Genomic DNA, 15,005 nt, shown 5'->3' with positions numbered 1-15,005 from the left:
TCATACTGACTTTTCCCCCTCCTTTCCCCAAAATAAAAAATAAAACCCCAAAAGTCAAGCTGGTTCTCACCTCAGAGTTTCTGCACTGGCTTTCGTTGGGAATGCCTCCCCAGACTTCCACAGAACTGGTTCTTGCTTTTTATCATATCTCACCTTTTAGAAGCTTTCCTGGTCCACCCTGTCTAAGACTGGCCCCTAGCTTTTCTTTCTTTTTTCCCTTCTTGTTTTATGGGTTTATTTAGTTACATTTGGAGGAGGGACTGGGGATTGAACCCAGGACCTCAGGCACGCAAAGCATGTGCTCTACCATTTGAGCTATACCCTCCCCCCTCCCCAGCTTTTCTTGATCACGCCTTCTCATTTCCTGTTCTTCAAAGCACTGTCACTTCTGGTATTGTCTCATTTATCTATTTATTTTCCGGTCCTGCTGGACCATATCACTGCAACATAAGCTCCAGGAGAACAAGAACTGGGTCTGTGTTGTTCACAGCTGAACCCCCGGAACCTAGAACAATGCCTGGTATTTAGTGGCACTCCAGAAGTATTTGTTGAATGGATAGATTACTTTAATATTCATGATTTTAGCTTTTACTACTGTAGATGACCTCTCCCCAAAGTAGTGTTTGTATTCTTTTTTTTCTTTTTGGGGGGTGTTGTTAGGTTTACTTATTTCTTTATTTTCAGAAGAGATACCGGGGATTGAACCCAGGACCTCGTGCATGCTAAGCATGCACCTTACCACTGAGCTATACCCTTCCCCCATGTTTGTATTCTTATGGTTTTTACCATATGACTTAGCTATCATGTATTTATGGTTTTAAGTCTTATGCTGTTTGCCATGATTTCATTCACATTCAGATCCAACCTGTATGTGTGTGTTTAATCACTGATTCACATGTACTAGTCCTGTCTTTCCTGTGAGATTCTGTGCTTCATGGACATCTGCATTTCCCATTTCCTCCAGCAGAGGGCTGACCATACACCGTCTCAGATGGCTGTTGAGTGAACAGCTAATTTTGTGATACAGAATGAGGTGGGTGATGTTGAATGCACTTTTTTCCTGCTTTTGTCCAGCTCTCTTCGGGAAACATCCTGAGTCTGAAATCAAAGCTTTCAGGTTCTTCTGTGTCTCCTAACAATTCAACTGTTCTGTTTTTTGCCCAAGCCCTGAGCACATGGGCATTACCAGGAGGTCCGAGGCTCGCAGCACACCCAGGTAGAAATACTCAGAAGACACAAAGTGTTAAAAACAAATTAACCTCTTCTGGAGATTATTTCCTGCCTGGTAAACCTGAAGAACCTAAAAGCATTTAAGTTGGGAGAGTGACGGAAAGTATGCTGTGGGTGGTCAGCCACTATAATTTGTTTCTGGAACACATTTTCTTGAATGTTAATAGTTGAAGAGCTGTTTGGAAATTATAAAAGGGAAGAACTCTTCTGATATATCAACCTGCATATATAATGAAAGCAAGTCAGGCTGCCATAAAATATGCACATACACACATACGCAGAAAAGAGGGGGTAATAAGACCGAACACATTTGCTTGCATGGAGTTTTAAATTCTTATGAATTCATGCTCGAGGTCCTGGTTTCAATCCCCAGTACCTCCATTAAATAAATAAATAAAATTAAAATAAATAAATGAAAACCTTATTACCCTTCCCCTGCAAAAAAAAAAAAAAAGAATTAGCTTTGGGGGAGGGGGTAGAGTACATGCTTAGCATGCTTGAGATCCTGGTTTCAATCCCCAGTACCTCCATTATAAACAAACAAACAAACAACAAACAAACCTAATTACCTCCCTCTCCTCCAAAAACAAAACAAAACAAAACAAAACCAAAAACAAAAAATTCTTATGAATTCATTGTTATATACCAGTCTCATTTCAGAGAGGACTTAAATTGTTGACAAATATATACAACATCCAAGTTAGCATAAAAAAATGTAAGTAAAAGAAAAAAATGATAGTAAGGGGGTAACATAAAATGAACTTAGGTGGAAGTTAAAAAGTTCACTAAAGTTCATTCAGCATTAAACTATATACATATTTGGCGAATGGGCCACAAAATTGCCTTTAAACTTTGTTGCCACCAAATCCAAACAGTAATTCAGTTTCAAGATACGAGTGGATGACACTCTAGTATTTCCATCACTGATGCATAAGCTAAATAAGTAAGCACAAGTAGATTCAAAGAAATGTAAAAAGGGACTGTCACCCACTGCGACAAATTTCTAAAGCACTTAGGACAGTATTTGAGTTCTTAGAATGGTCAGTGTTCCTTTTCTTCTCCTTTTACAACAATCCTAAGAGAAAAATCTTATAGTCAAAAATCTTTAGCTAAGCAGGGCATATTCTAATTCTTGGAGCCTTTCCCCCGTTTTGCCAGTTGTAAATGATGCACACAGGTAGTCCAGACAAACGGTAAAGAAATGAAAACCACAGTCAGTTACAGTGTGTCAATTTCCAGTGAAAAGCACAACATCCCAGTCATGCATATTCAGACATACATGCGTTTTCATATTCTTTCTCATTAAAGGTTATTACAAGATATTGAATATAGTTCCCTGTGCTGTACAGAAGAAACTTTAAAAAAAATCTATACTTATATATAGTAGCTAACATTTGTAAATCTCAAACTCCTAAATTTATCCCTTCCCACCCCCTTTCCCCGGTAACCATAAGATTGTTTACTATGTCTGCGAGCCTATTTCTGTTTCATAGATGAGTATTTCAGTTAAAAAAAGGAAAATAAAAGTCATTCAAAAGTTGAAAAAAAAAAAAAAGAAAACTATTAAAACGCTTACGTGTCATCTGTAAACGTGATTCCAAAGTACTCCTTTTCTTTTAGGTTGAAATGCGAAGCCACGAGGTCCAGCAACTCTCTTGACAAAAGTTTGGGCTGTCAAGATAAAAATCCGATTAGAGACAATTTGGCTGCAGCTCTCTCTCACTGCCACCACCTTCCTGTGTCTCAAACGGTTTGAAGCAGCCTCTGTTTGTTTTTAAATCCCCATGCCCTTTTCTGCTTAGATTAATCTACTGTAAATCAGCCTCTAAGGATTTGAGGAGGGGAGGAAATGGGAATAGGGACATAAATGAGACCATGATTTTCCTGTATCTGCAGTTCAGTCCAGTACCTCATTTTCCCCTCTAAGGTGAAAGTGTGTTTACTAATGCTTTGGTGTTTTGGGGAAAAATGCTCTTTTATAGGTAGTATGGTAGAAGTGATCAAGACAAAGAATATTAAACACTGCCTAGATTATCCGAGTAACTCTGCTTGGTGGTGGCCAATTGAAGAGGCTCAAGACCCAAGTCTTGTGGGGTCACAGAGAGAACTAACAACAACAACACAATCATAATAGTTACCACTTTTTTGTGCCGGACTCTGTGTGCCCCTTATTTCACTTAATCCTTACAATGAGCCTGTGAAGTAGGGGTTCTTATTTCCATTTTATAGATGAGTCAACAAAGGCCAAGAGAAGTCTAGCACCTTGCTTGATGTCAGTTAGTAAAGACAGGATTTGAACTCAAGTTCTGATTCCAAAGACTAAGCTTTTCATCTCTCTCTAGAGATGGAGTAACTGTACCCATTGTACAGATCATCACCACCAGTACTAACTGGGCATCTAATCAGAAGAAGAATCTAATCTATGGGCTTTGGGGAAGCACTGGCTCCAGTGGAAAGAAGCATGGTTGGAGACAGCCGGAATGTCCATATTAACAGTGGAAGCTGGATTTGCAGGGACTGGGGAAGAAAAAGGGGGTATGCATGGGGAGCCTTCTAGATGGACTTTTTTTGAACTTTGAGCCAAACAGTTTAGGGTTCATTATGGTGGTTTGAGGGTTGGATGTTTGCTGTTGAGGAAGAAAGAACAGTCATGATTAAAAAAAGAAAAAAAAAAAAAAAAAGAAGAAGAAAGAGAGAAAAGAAAAAAGAAAAGAAAAGAAACAGACGAATCTAAACTAAAAGGTCTGCTCTGTTGAAACTATTGCTGACCGCTCTATTTTCGTTGTAATTGAGTCCTGCACACAGTAGACAAGGGATGAGCCTCAGAAAGGAGAAGCATTTAGGTTTGGGCAAAGGAGAGAATTCTCGTCACAGCTGCAGGTGTGGCTGTCACCAGGCACCTCCACAATTTGTTATGACTCTGGGTCCACAGTGTTAGGTGAACGAAGAGAGAGGCATGAATAATTAAGATACCATCACTCATAAAGTCCCATCTGTTTTACAGAGATTTCATTCACATACCTAATCTAGCTTGGTGTTACCCATAATTCTATGAGGAAGGTTAGGCAATCTTAATCCCAGTTCACAGCTGTTGAAACTGGGTATTTCACTTGGACCATCACAGGTAAAGCGGCAGAATGCACAGTCTCAGCTTTCAGGGAAGCATTACGGCCTCCAGTTTACCAACAAGAGGTGATTCAGAGAAGTAAAGTGACTTTCCCAGGGTCACACAGCCACTGAGTGTCAAAGCTGAGATCTGAACTCAAACATCTCTGAATCCTGGCACCAGGCTGTCGTTACTCTTAAATACAGATCAGGTTTCCTGGCTTTGAAGCTCCCTGTGTCCCCTGCAGACAATCCTGCATCACTGGCTTTGAGGCACAGATAAGCGAGCAGAGTGAACACAGGCCATGAGGCCCACGGAGGGAACAGGATGGGTTGTCCCTGAGTGGCAACACCTACCTGAACCAGCAGCTCCAATCTCCTGTCATCCAGCAGGTGCACCTGGCAGTGCCTGCCTTCTGTCATCTGTGGGGACAAGACAGCAAGAGTGGCATCAGGCTGGGGCTGGCGCGCAAACCCTTGAACTTGATTTACCGTTTCTTTTGCACGTGATGCACTCAGCCTAAAACTGGCATCAGTTGAGTTAATTAACCAACAGGTCATACACAGATTTATTATAGGGCATCAGCACCTGAATTTATTCTTATATTTTTTAGCTCTTGGATTTAAAAGAAAAAAGAATGAAAAGCCAAGACCAGTCACTATGTTGAAAAAATAATATCTATACAAGCATGTCACAAAATCATGCGATGAAAAGTAGGTTTCTTTCCCAGAGGAAACTACTATATTTTCCCCTTGAATCACTATTTTATTTTTCAAGTGAAAATGGTTTTATTTGTTGGTATGGCTTAATAAATACAATACGAAGAAAAACAAATGATACTAAAGTTAAAATGGAAAATCCCCATTTTTGCAACTCTGGCTCGTCTTTTGTGGTGATCACTAACTAATTAACAGGGAAGAACAGTGAAGACACGTAGGTAAGAACAGTCTGAGGTATGCATTTCTAATTATATTTAATTTTTAGTGCTTATAATTGCAATACTGGGAACTTAGCCCTTGTAAAACATTTAAACAATATATAGAGTGCAAAGATCCCCTTGGATTAATTTATGCTTCAAATCATCCTCCCTGCAGAAATGATCACTGTCAGTTTGAGGAGAAGCCTCACTGACCATCTTTATATGGATTTTCAGAAATATACACACACATGTTTAAAAAATCTACTCCCATGTTAAATGTTTTACTTTAATATTATTATGTTGGACATATTGTTCTGAAATAAAGCAAGTATTCCTAATATTCTTGTGTGTGACTGTGGTGTGTGTGTATATGTATATTTGTGTGTGCTTTTTTCAATTCAATTGGAACTACACTCTACTCACTGTTTTGCCCTTACTTTTTTTGTGTGTGTATGTGGGGGGGGGGAGGTAATTAGACATGTTTGTTTGTTTGTTTTAATGGACGTGCTGGGGATTGAACCCAGGACCTTGTGCATGCTAAGCATGCGCTCTACCACTGAGCTGTACCCTCCTCCCCTGCCCTTACTTCTTTAATTCAATATTTCTTGGAAATCTTTCCAATGTCAACACATATAGATCAACTTCATTCTTAAATAGTTCTATAGTATCAAGTCATCGTGCTGACATATAGTAATTTAATGACTCTCCTGCTGAGAAGCATTTAGGTTGTTTCCAGCCTTTTGCTGTCATAAGCAATGTCACAGTGATTTCTGCATCTCCAGCTTTGCCCATGGGTGTGGAAGTGCTGGGTCACTGCTAAAAAAGCATGGCCAGTACTTTGTCTGTCAGCTGTTGCACGAAACTGTGAGACTTGGACAAGCAGATATATATCAACCCAATTTACAAAGAAAATTAATGAGCGCCAAGTATACACTTAGCATTGCTCAGGAAGTTTCATAATATTATCTCTGAGCTGCTTAGTTACCTTCTGGATTGGTGTCATTATCCCCAATTCAGAAGAGAAAATTCAGGCTCAGAGTGGGATAAGCAACCTGTTTTTAATGTGAAAAATACTAATTACAATATTGTACTTACATTTGTTTTTTTTTAATGTATTAATTTTTTGGGGGGGAGGAGGTAATTTCATTTATTTATTTTTTAGAAGAGGTACTGGGGATTGAACCCAGGACCTCGTGCATGCTAAGCATGCCCTCTACCACTGAGCTACACCCTCCCCACTGCACTTACATTTTTGGCTGAGCTCTGCTCTAAAAGTCTAAAAGCTACCTCAGTTAGTGAGATCATGGTATTATGGAGATGTGGCCCATAGGAACCTCCAAAGTGGTTCTAAGAGGTAAGTGGGCAAGCTTTACAGCGTTGGCCTTTGGTGATGTCCTTAACTCTGCAAAGTCAAGTCACATACACATCTCTAGTGGCAAAAGGAAGGAGAACAAAATCTTTACTTCTTTCAGGCACTAATATGGGCACTCTATGGAAATCATCTCATTAAAATCTCCACAAAGCTCTGCAATATGGCAACATCCCCATTTTACAGACAAGAAGACCAAGGCACAGAGTTTAAGGTAATTTATTCAAAGCTATCTGGGCAAGAAAAAAACCAAGTTAAGATTTGAATTAATGTCTAACTGGAAAAAAAAAAAGTCCTTTTTTTCTACTCTTCTATACTACTGGAGGAACTCAATCAATGTGTCGGTTTAAATCATTTTACCTCTTTTGTAAAACCCACACAAGCAAATCCCCAGGTACACACTCTACAGAACAGTATAATAAAATCATATTCAAAAGATCAATGGAAACGATATGAATCCATTAAGGAATATGTCAAAATTCATAAAATAGTTCAAGGTACCCTGTTGTTGCATAATCCAACTGAATTCATTCCCTGATTGGGAAAAAATTTTTTTTTCTCCTTTCTGTTTTTCTCCAGGTCTCCCTTAATCTAGTCAATTACTTTTGTCCACACACAAGTTTATCCTGGAAAATTTAATAGTAAATTTTTGGGGGTGTGTGTCCGTCTCATGACAAACACAGGCAATGAAGCCCATGTTTGCACAACATGGTCCTGCCCCTCTGGCCTCAGTTGACTGGACCAGGGAAAAGACCCCTGACTCAGGCTGGGCCAATCAGAACCTCAGACCATGGAATCTGGAAATAAGTCTGAGTGGATGAAAATATGGTGGTTGTGGGGCAGCCATGGTCTGCTGTGTGTGGAGAAAAAGGAGAACCATCTGCAGAGAGAATGAAGGAGACAGGTAGCTAGAAGGAGGCAAGAAAGGAAAAAAAGCTTGAGAGTTGCTGTCAGGGTTCTTCACGTCGTTCCAGCCACTTCTAGCCCCTTCCATGGGTCTGGGTGAATCCTTGTCCTTAAGTTCCATGAAACATCCCTGTATTCTTTCAATAAATCCCCTTTCTCTCTCTCTCTCTCAAGCTGAGTGGAGTCTGCTTATTGCCACCACAAGCATCTTCATGAGCTAGCACAGATACCTAAACCAAGGCCAAAGATTCCAGAGGGTAGACTACCCAGGTGATGTTATTAATACAGTAAAGTCATCCACTCAGAATCACTGATGCTCCCACCAACGACAGTGCAACAGCCGAGAGAGAGGCTGACTGACACCTGGGGGGCAGGTGGAGGGACTCAACAAACAGCCCACTGTGTGACGTGATGACACACACACAAGCTGGAGAAGGCGGTGCAGGGGAATGGGGCGGGGGTGGGGGGACCTGTGCCACAGGTTTACGTCCACGCTGACACATCCACATTCACTGTTCACCAAGCCCTTACCTACATGGGATGATGGCTCCTCGGGAGGGCAGAGGGCTGATTTGATTGTCGATAACAATAGAAAATCCTGCTCTTGTCAATTAGACCAAAGGTTGAAAGGTGGTGGATGTATTTTGTTGGTTAAAACAATGCTCATGAATAAATTCCAGTTGATGAAATTAGAATTCAGGAGATGCTACTTAATAAATATTTAGATGATAAGATCCAGAAACACTGGGCTGGATTTCTTTCACGGCCACACATGGCCAGGATAGGGCAGAACAGGTCCCTCCGTTAGATGTTGTGTGTGGTCTCTGGCTCACACATATTTATTATCTGCCAAGAAGCTCTGTTACGTGAATAAGCCAACCCCTTGTAAGTCCACGTGGTACCAGGGAAGAGACACAATCAGACATCAAGGAGAGCCTGCTGTGCCTCAGGCAAAGTGCTTGACAACCGACCGTGACCCTCATCGACACACAGTATTTGAAAATAAATGACCAAAAGTCAAGGAGTCCTCATTTAGAGCCTCCACTGCAACAGACTTTCTAACAAAGTTGAGGGGGATAAAACTGGAAACCCAAGCCGCGTGGGGACAAAGCGTGAACCGATGTGTTTGTGTGTGATGGCAAGAGAAAAACAGGAGAGGCTTCAGAATAAAAACACCATTCCATGTTCTCTTCTTTAAGATTAAAAAAAAAAGTAGTGATACCACCTTTATCCAAGCCTCTGAAGGGGGCATCCTCAGTTCAAGTGCCAGGAAACGAGGTGTGAGAATTACTGGGACTCCGTGCTAAGTCACTCTTGGGCTCAAATTGTATCTTATCTCTTACTAGCTGCATGACCTTAAAGAGGTTACTTAATCTTTCCAAGTCTCAGAAGCAACATCCTGACAGCTTTCAGTCTAACGTCTTGGAGAGTGAAATACACCGCTTCTTATGGTCCCCATTTGCTTGAAAATTAACAAGGAAACAGCTAAACTTTTCTGCAATCCACTTATCCTCCCATGTTTTAAAAAAGGTGTTTTTTGCAGCCACTTTTTTTTAAATTGAAGTATATGTTACAAATAATGTTATATTAATTTCAGGTGCACAACATAGTGATTCAATATTTATGGACATGGTGAGATGATGACCACAGTCTTACCATTTGTCACCATTTGAAATTATCACAATATTACGGATGATATTTCCTATTCTGTGTGTGATAGCCCCATGATGCACTGATTTATTTATTTTTCCTTTTTCTTTTTTTTTTCTAAATTGAAGTAAAAGAAGAAGAAAAGGTTTTTAATGGGAAGAATCTTACTAACCCATCTTAAAGAAGACAAATGGCAGGTAAAATTAACAAGCACATGGCAGAAACATTCTCCAGAGCCGATGGTGCAGAAACAAAAAGAGAGAGGGGACCACCAGTTCCCACGTGCCATCTGTGTCCCTGCTGAGCATTTTAGTAACAGGAATAACAGCACTAATGGCAGACGCTGTCTCAGTTCCAGGCACTGCGCTAAGCACTTTGCAGGTATGAACAGAGCCAACCTGCGTGATCCTCACACGAGGCAGAGTCTCATCTCCCAATATCACAGGGGAAGGAGGTTATTAGAGAGATTATAATAATAATCACAAGATTCCTAAATGGCAGAACTAGAAATTAAGGAAAGATGTGCCCAGTGGGACACACAGCTTGTCAGTGTGAGACCCTGGATTAAAACAAACTAGCGGATATAATGAAAAAGAAACAGACTCACAGATGTAGAGTGGTTCCGGTGGGGGGAGGGCAGGCGGGAGGGGCAAGATTGGGCTGGGGGATTAAGAGGTACGAACTATTATGTATAAAATAAATAAGCTACAAGGGTATATTGTACAGCACAGGGAAAATAGCCAATATTTTATAACAACTTTAAATGCAGGATGATCTTTAAAAATTGCAAATTGCTACACTGTACACGTGAAACTTAGATAATAAAACTCAGGTCTCCGACTTGCAGGCTGGACAGAGCATACGTAGTGAGCACAAGGTTACTCAGCTGCTAAACACCATCTTAGGCAAATGCACTTCTTTTTCCCCAACAGATTTTTTTTTTAATTAAAAAAAATACTGCAATCACAAGAAGAAAAAAAACAACTGGGCATTTCTTATTTATTTTCAAACATGACTCCCATTGATGCTTTCTCTTCCCATTTCAGCAAAAGGAGTTATATTTGAAGGGAGCTGTTCACAGATCACACTGATTACATCTACACATTCAAAAATCACCCTCGAAGCCCACAGAGATCATCGGAACCGCTTCAGATTTGACCCCTACTCAGTGGCAGCTAACAGCAGCAATGCTTCACGTGGAGTAGAAAACATGGAAGAAACTGACCGCTCTGCAAACTTTCGCTCGACAACCCCTCATCCCAACTTGATACCCTTCCCGTCTCTCCCTCCCCTACCCAACCTCAGGAATTCAGAGGCTAACGTTGTGCACGTTGGATTAAAGCTCCCACCTCGGTGGCTGCCCTGCGTTTGCTCCCCGGCTGATAGAGCAGGTCCTCAGAGGGTAAGCGCTGAGTGCGGGTGGAATGACCTTCTCCATCTGGTCAGTGGTTAAATGAGGAAGATCAGAAGGGAAGTGAGAGCTGGCTGCAGGCCACAGCTCTGACTTCGTGGAGCACCCCGATATGTAGCCCATGGTGGGGGTTCAGAGGTGAGTGAACTACCATCCCTCCCAACTCCAACCCCAATCCCACTACCTGACTGAGGAGAGTCAGAAACAAAACAAAACAAAACAAAACAAAACAAAACAAAAACCTAAAGGGCAGTCAAGACGGGGGGGGGGGGGGGGGGGCGGCGGGGGGGCGGAATCCTTCCTACCAACTGGAGGCCACTTGGAAAACATCAGGAAACAGCAACTACAAAAAAAGACCAGAACCCCAGCCTACTTTAGTTTTGCCTTAGCAGCTCTTTGGAACACGGTATATGAAAGCTTGGTAAGGAAGCAGCCAGCATCTTTATTTCCTCTCTCCCATTCCCTCTTGTCCTTTTCTGAAAGTTCAGCAAAAGAAGGCCTGCCTCATTAAAGTGATTTGCCTCAGGATTTTTTTGGGGGGCGACCTATCCAGAGTCTAATCCACCATCATCTCTGGCCTGGATGTGAGCTGCCTCACAGGGCTCCGTGCTTCTGAGTCCAGTCTCCGTACGGCCACATGAGTGATGGCTCTAGAATACAGATCCACTCCCTTCATGTTCCTGCTTAGGAATGCCCAATGGCTTCTCAAGCAACACACTAGAGAATCTAACTCCTTGCCTCATCGATAATGTCCGCATAACCCGATCCCGCACCCTCTCTAACTTAATTTCCAATCCATCTGCCCTGCCTTGAGACACCAGCCAGGCTGACCTTTACTTCCTCAGAATGAGGGCTTGTCCCTGCTTTGAGACTCCGCATATGCTGTTCCCTTTGTCTGGAATGCTCTTTTCCCAGAGGGCGGCGTGACTGGGTGCCTTCGCATCTTTCAGACGTTAAATCAAAGGTCACCATCTCCCAGAGACCTTCCCTGCCCTCTGTGTAAAGTACAGCCTGGCCACTGTCTCTCATACCACATTGCTTTCTTTCCTTTAGAGCTAATATTTCTCCTTTTGCTGTTTGTTTATCCTTCTCCATCTTTCACTAGCAGACTAGAAATGTCACAGGAGAGACCTTGGGGGATTTGTTCACCACGGTATCCCCAGAGCCCGGAACAGTGCCTAGAGCATGGTAAGAATGCAGACAATAGAAGGGGAGGGTACAGCTCAAGTGGTAAACGCATGCTTAGCATACACAAGGTCCTGGGTTCAATCCCCAGCACCTCCTCTAAAAATAAATAAATAAGTAAACCTAATTACCTCTCCCTAAAAGTAAAAAAATTAAAAAAAAAATAAAGAACACACACAATAAATATCTGCTCAGGTAAGGAACACTTTAACTGCCAGAATCTAGACACAGCTACCAAGGAAATAAATTCACAAATGATTGAAATGCGTAGAGCGTGGAGGATGTTCCAAAAACATCTCCCAAGCTTTGGCCCGGATAGACTTACATAGCAAAAAAAAAAAAAAGCTTTCTACCTAGAGAACAAGATGTGCTGTGAACCCCTCATGAGATGAGATATTCTGGAGGAAACAGAGAAAGGTAGAAGGGACGGATCAGGACATTCTTACTTTGGGATCAACTGAGCAGACGGAGTTTTAGATTTCACCCAAATGATGTCAGCCTCAGCTGAACAGCGTGCCTTTATATCATCTCTGGGTGCTGACTGAATGTGAGCCATTGACACTCTCGTGCAGGGAGCGGCCTAGACTGACACAGACGTCTCCGATCCCGGTCAGCTGTGACTTCCCCTCAAGGTCTTTCAAGACGGCGCCTGCCCTCCCAGCGTGCAACCACTGGGAACTTCTCTTTTCAGTATCAATCAGTGGTTCTCCGAGCTTCTATGAAACACACAGGACACATCACGTGAGCGCTCAGCACTTCCTATGGGCAGTATCTTCTTTCATGCTGTTAACAACCCTAAGTTTAGATTTTACAGGTGGTAAAACCGAAGCATAGAGAGGTTCAGTAACGTGTCTCGGGTCACGGTGCTCTGCCCTGGGGTAGCATCTCAGGACCCATTAGTGGTATCAGAGCAGGGCTCCCGTGCATCCCTCGCAGGTTCCCAGGGACTGCAGTCGAAAAACGAGAGACAGTAAGAGAGGAAGAAGTGCAGGTGGCCATGAAAGAAGCAGAGGAAGAAAGGAAAATGGGCCAGGGGTGGGGGTTCTGATAAAGAAGGGGAGAATTTGGTTGACCGCAGAAGAAACTGAGTAACCGAGCAATCTGCCTCAGGAAACATGCGAGTAAACGGCTGCTGTGTGCTGGCACAGTCCAGAGACCTTTCTTCTGCTTACACGGGCTGCTCAAATTCACTCATAACAACCCTGTGAGGCAGACTCCAATGCTGCTTCACTGTATGGGGGAGAACATTGAGGCTCAGAGAAGGTAAGTGACCGATCCCAGCCCACAAGCTCACAGAGCCAGGAAGAGTCCTTGCCCTTCGCTGCTGTCCTGTATTCCTTCTGTTACAAGGTATTCCCCACCGACTGGTCTTCCATATTAAATGGCACAGTTTATGCAAGTTACACAGCATCTGGACCGCCACATCTTAATGCTGTTCTGGAACAGCTTGATCTAGATCCACCAAAGCACAGCTGCCTGCTTCCAGCCACTATCTGAAAGCAAGACCAGAGGAGGAACAAGGTCACTGCAATCACCATTCCTTGGCTATCTCCTGGCCTTACCCTGACGAAATATGAGCAGCTGCTAAAAACGGTGTCTATGTGTTTGTTAATGATTTTCAATTAGTGTCAGGATGGAATTAACTCCCACCTCTTGGGCAGCCGGCTTATGGGAACACTGGGCATGGGATGATATTTACTGGTCACGTGGTCGCCTGGGCCTGATTCCATCATTACTCTGGGCTTAAGACGTAGTCTAGCACCCAGGGCAGTTAATTCAGCATGGAAAAGCTCTGGATCACATGTTCACTCATTCACTCAACTCATATTCATGGAGCACTTCCTAAGTGCAAGCACTGTTCTGGGTACTAATATATACCCACAAATGAGACCCACAGGGCGCTGTCTTTGGAGCTTGCCTTACAGTGGGATTTCTCAGCTATTGACACTTGAGGCCGTGTAATTCTTCGTTGTGAGCACTGTCCCCGGGCACTGTAGGACTGGTAGCAGCATCCCTGGCCTCTATGCACTAGATGCCAGCACTCCCTCCCACCTTGTGACAACCAGATACGCCTCCAGACCCTGCCAGACGTCTCCTGGGAGACCAAACTGTCCCTGGTCGAGAACAACTGCTCAGAGATAAGGAGAAGAAAAGAACTATTAACCATGAAACACACAAGACATTTTCAGGTAACAATAAGGACTCTGAAATAGCTCAGATGGCGATGGAGTTAAGTTCTGAACTTGTGCAAAATGCACTTTGAAACTCACTTCTTACCTAGGAAGCATGAGACCCGAGGAAACTGATGGGGAGAACTCATATTGAACCACTGCCCTTGACCGGGGCTCCCAGGAGAGACTGGAGGGACACCCTGTTTTCTGGATGTTAGTATGCCACTGCTAGCCCCTTTCTGCCTGGCAGAGGTTGGAGAAAAGCAAACAAGAAAGGCAAGCCAGTGGACAGCCATTTCTGCAGCTCTCGCATCAACCTGGCAAGCAATTTGGGTCAGCTTTAGCAGACCCTCCCTGGGGAGGGCATTCTCATAACAGACGATCACTTGTCAGATCATCGCCGGATCTCATAAGGCTGGTGAAAAGAAAAGCCAGGGACGAAAGAAAGAAGAGAAAAAAGAAAGAAGGAGAAAGAAGGAAGGAATCAAGGGAAGGGAAGGGAACAATGTATTAAGTCTGGAGCTGAAGGCCACCAGGAGACAGCAGCCTGGTGTCAATGACACGTGCACAGGATTTAGAATCAGGAGGCCTGGGTTTGTGTCCCAGCTTTTGCCAAGTAACTAAGAATATGGCGTGAAAAACCAGGGTCTCTCTAAACCTCAGTTTCTACCCCTGTAAAACGGGAATAGTAAGAATCAACCTCATTTAGCTTTGTCTCTTGTATGAAGGCAGGTTGAACCCAAAATTTATCTCAAAGGTACAGATGATACTCACATCACCAGGCACACACTCTATTCACTGGGCATAGATGGCATGTTAGGGTCTGTGCGAAGGGCCTGACATGCTTTATCAGAGCTCTGCCCTTGTGCCGTGAGTCCAGCAATTAGTGGCAATGATTTGTAGGCTGTTGAGTACTATTATGTTAACTGTAGGTGGTTATTTATTGTTGGCTGAAATTATTTTTCTCAAGAAAGAAGTTCTCCTGGATTATTAAGAGGTCAAGCTGTCATCTTTGAGTTGAAAATCAATCCACCAGTTAAACCCTGGAGAGAGAGGGC

General features: G+C 42.9%; 1 protein-coding gene across 5 annotated transcripts in view; it reads right to left on the bottom strand.

Moving 5' to 3' along the window:
* FRMD4B (FERM domain containing 4B) overlaps nucleotides 1-15,005 on the bottom strand; it is a 285,243-nt gene that overhangs the window by 113,278 nt on the left and 156,960 nt on the right. For 4 of the 5 annotated variants that reach the window (XM_032458102.1, XM_032458100.1, XM_006192674.3 and 1 more), the window contains 2 exons: nucleotides 4,693-4,758; nucleotides 2,807-2,901 (listed from right to left, as the gene is read on the bottom strand). In XM_032458102.1, the coding sequence (XP_032313993.1) occupies nucleotides 2,807-2,901; nucleotides 4,693-4,758 (161 nt within the window). Of the gene's footprint in view, nucleotides 1-2,806; nucleotides 2,902-4,692; nucleotides 4,759-10,529; nucleotides 10,701-15,005 lie in introns of those variants that run through there. The other variant, XM_032458103.1, reaches the window with a different exon arrangement.

Source organism: Camelus ferus, chromosome 17 (genome assembly GCF_009834535.1).
Source record: "Camelus ferus isolate YT-003-E chromosome 17, BCGSAC_Cfer_1.0, whole genome shotgun sequence".
In the NCBI taxonomy this organism is placed as follows: domain Eukaryota; kingdom Metazoa; phylum Chordata; class Mammalia; order Artiodactyla; family Camelidae; genus Camelus; species Camelus ferus.
The sequence above is the reverse complement of the archived record's forward strand: the minus strand, read 5'-3'. Positions and strand labels throughout refer to the sequence as shown.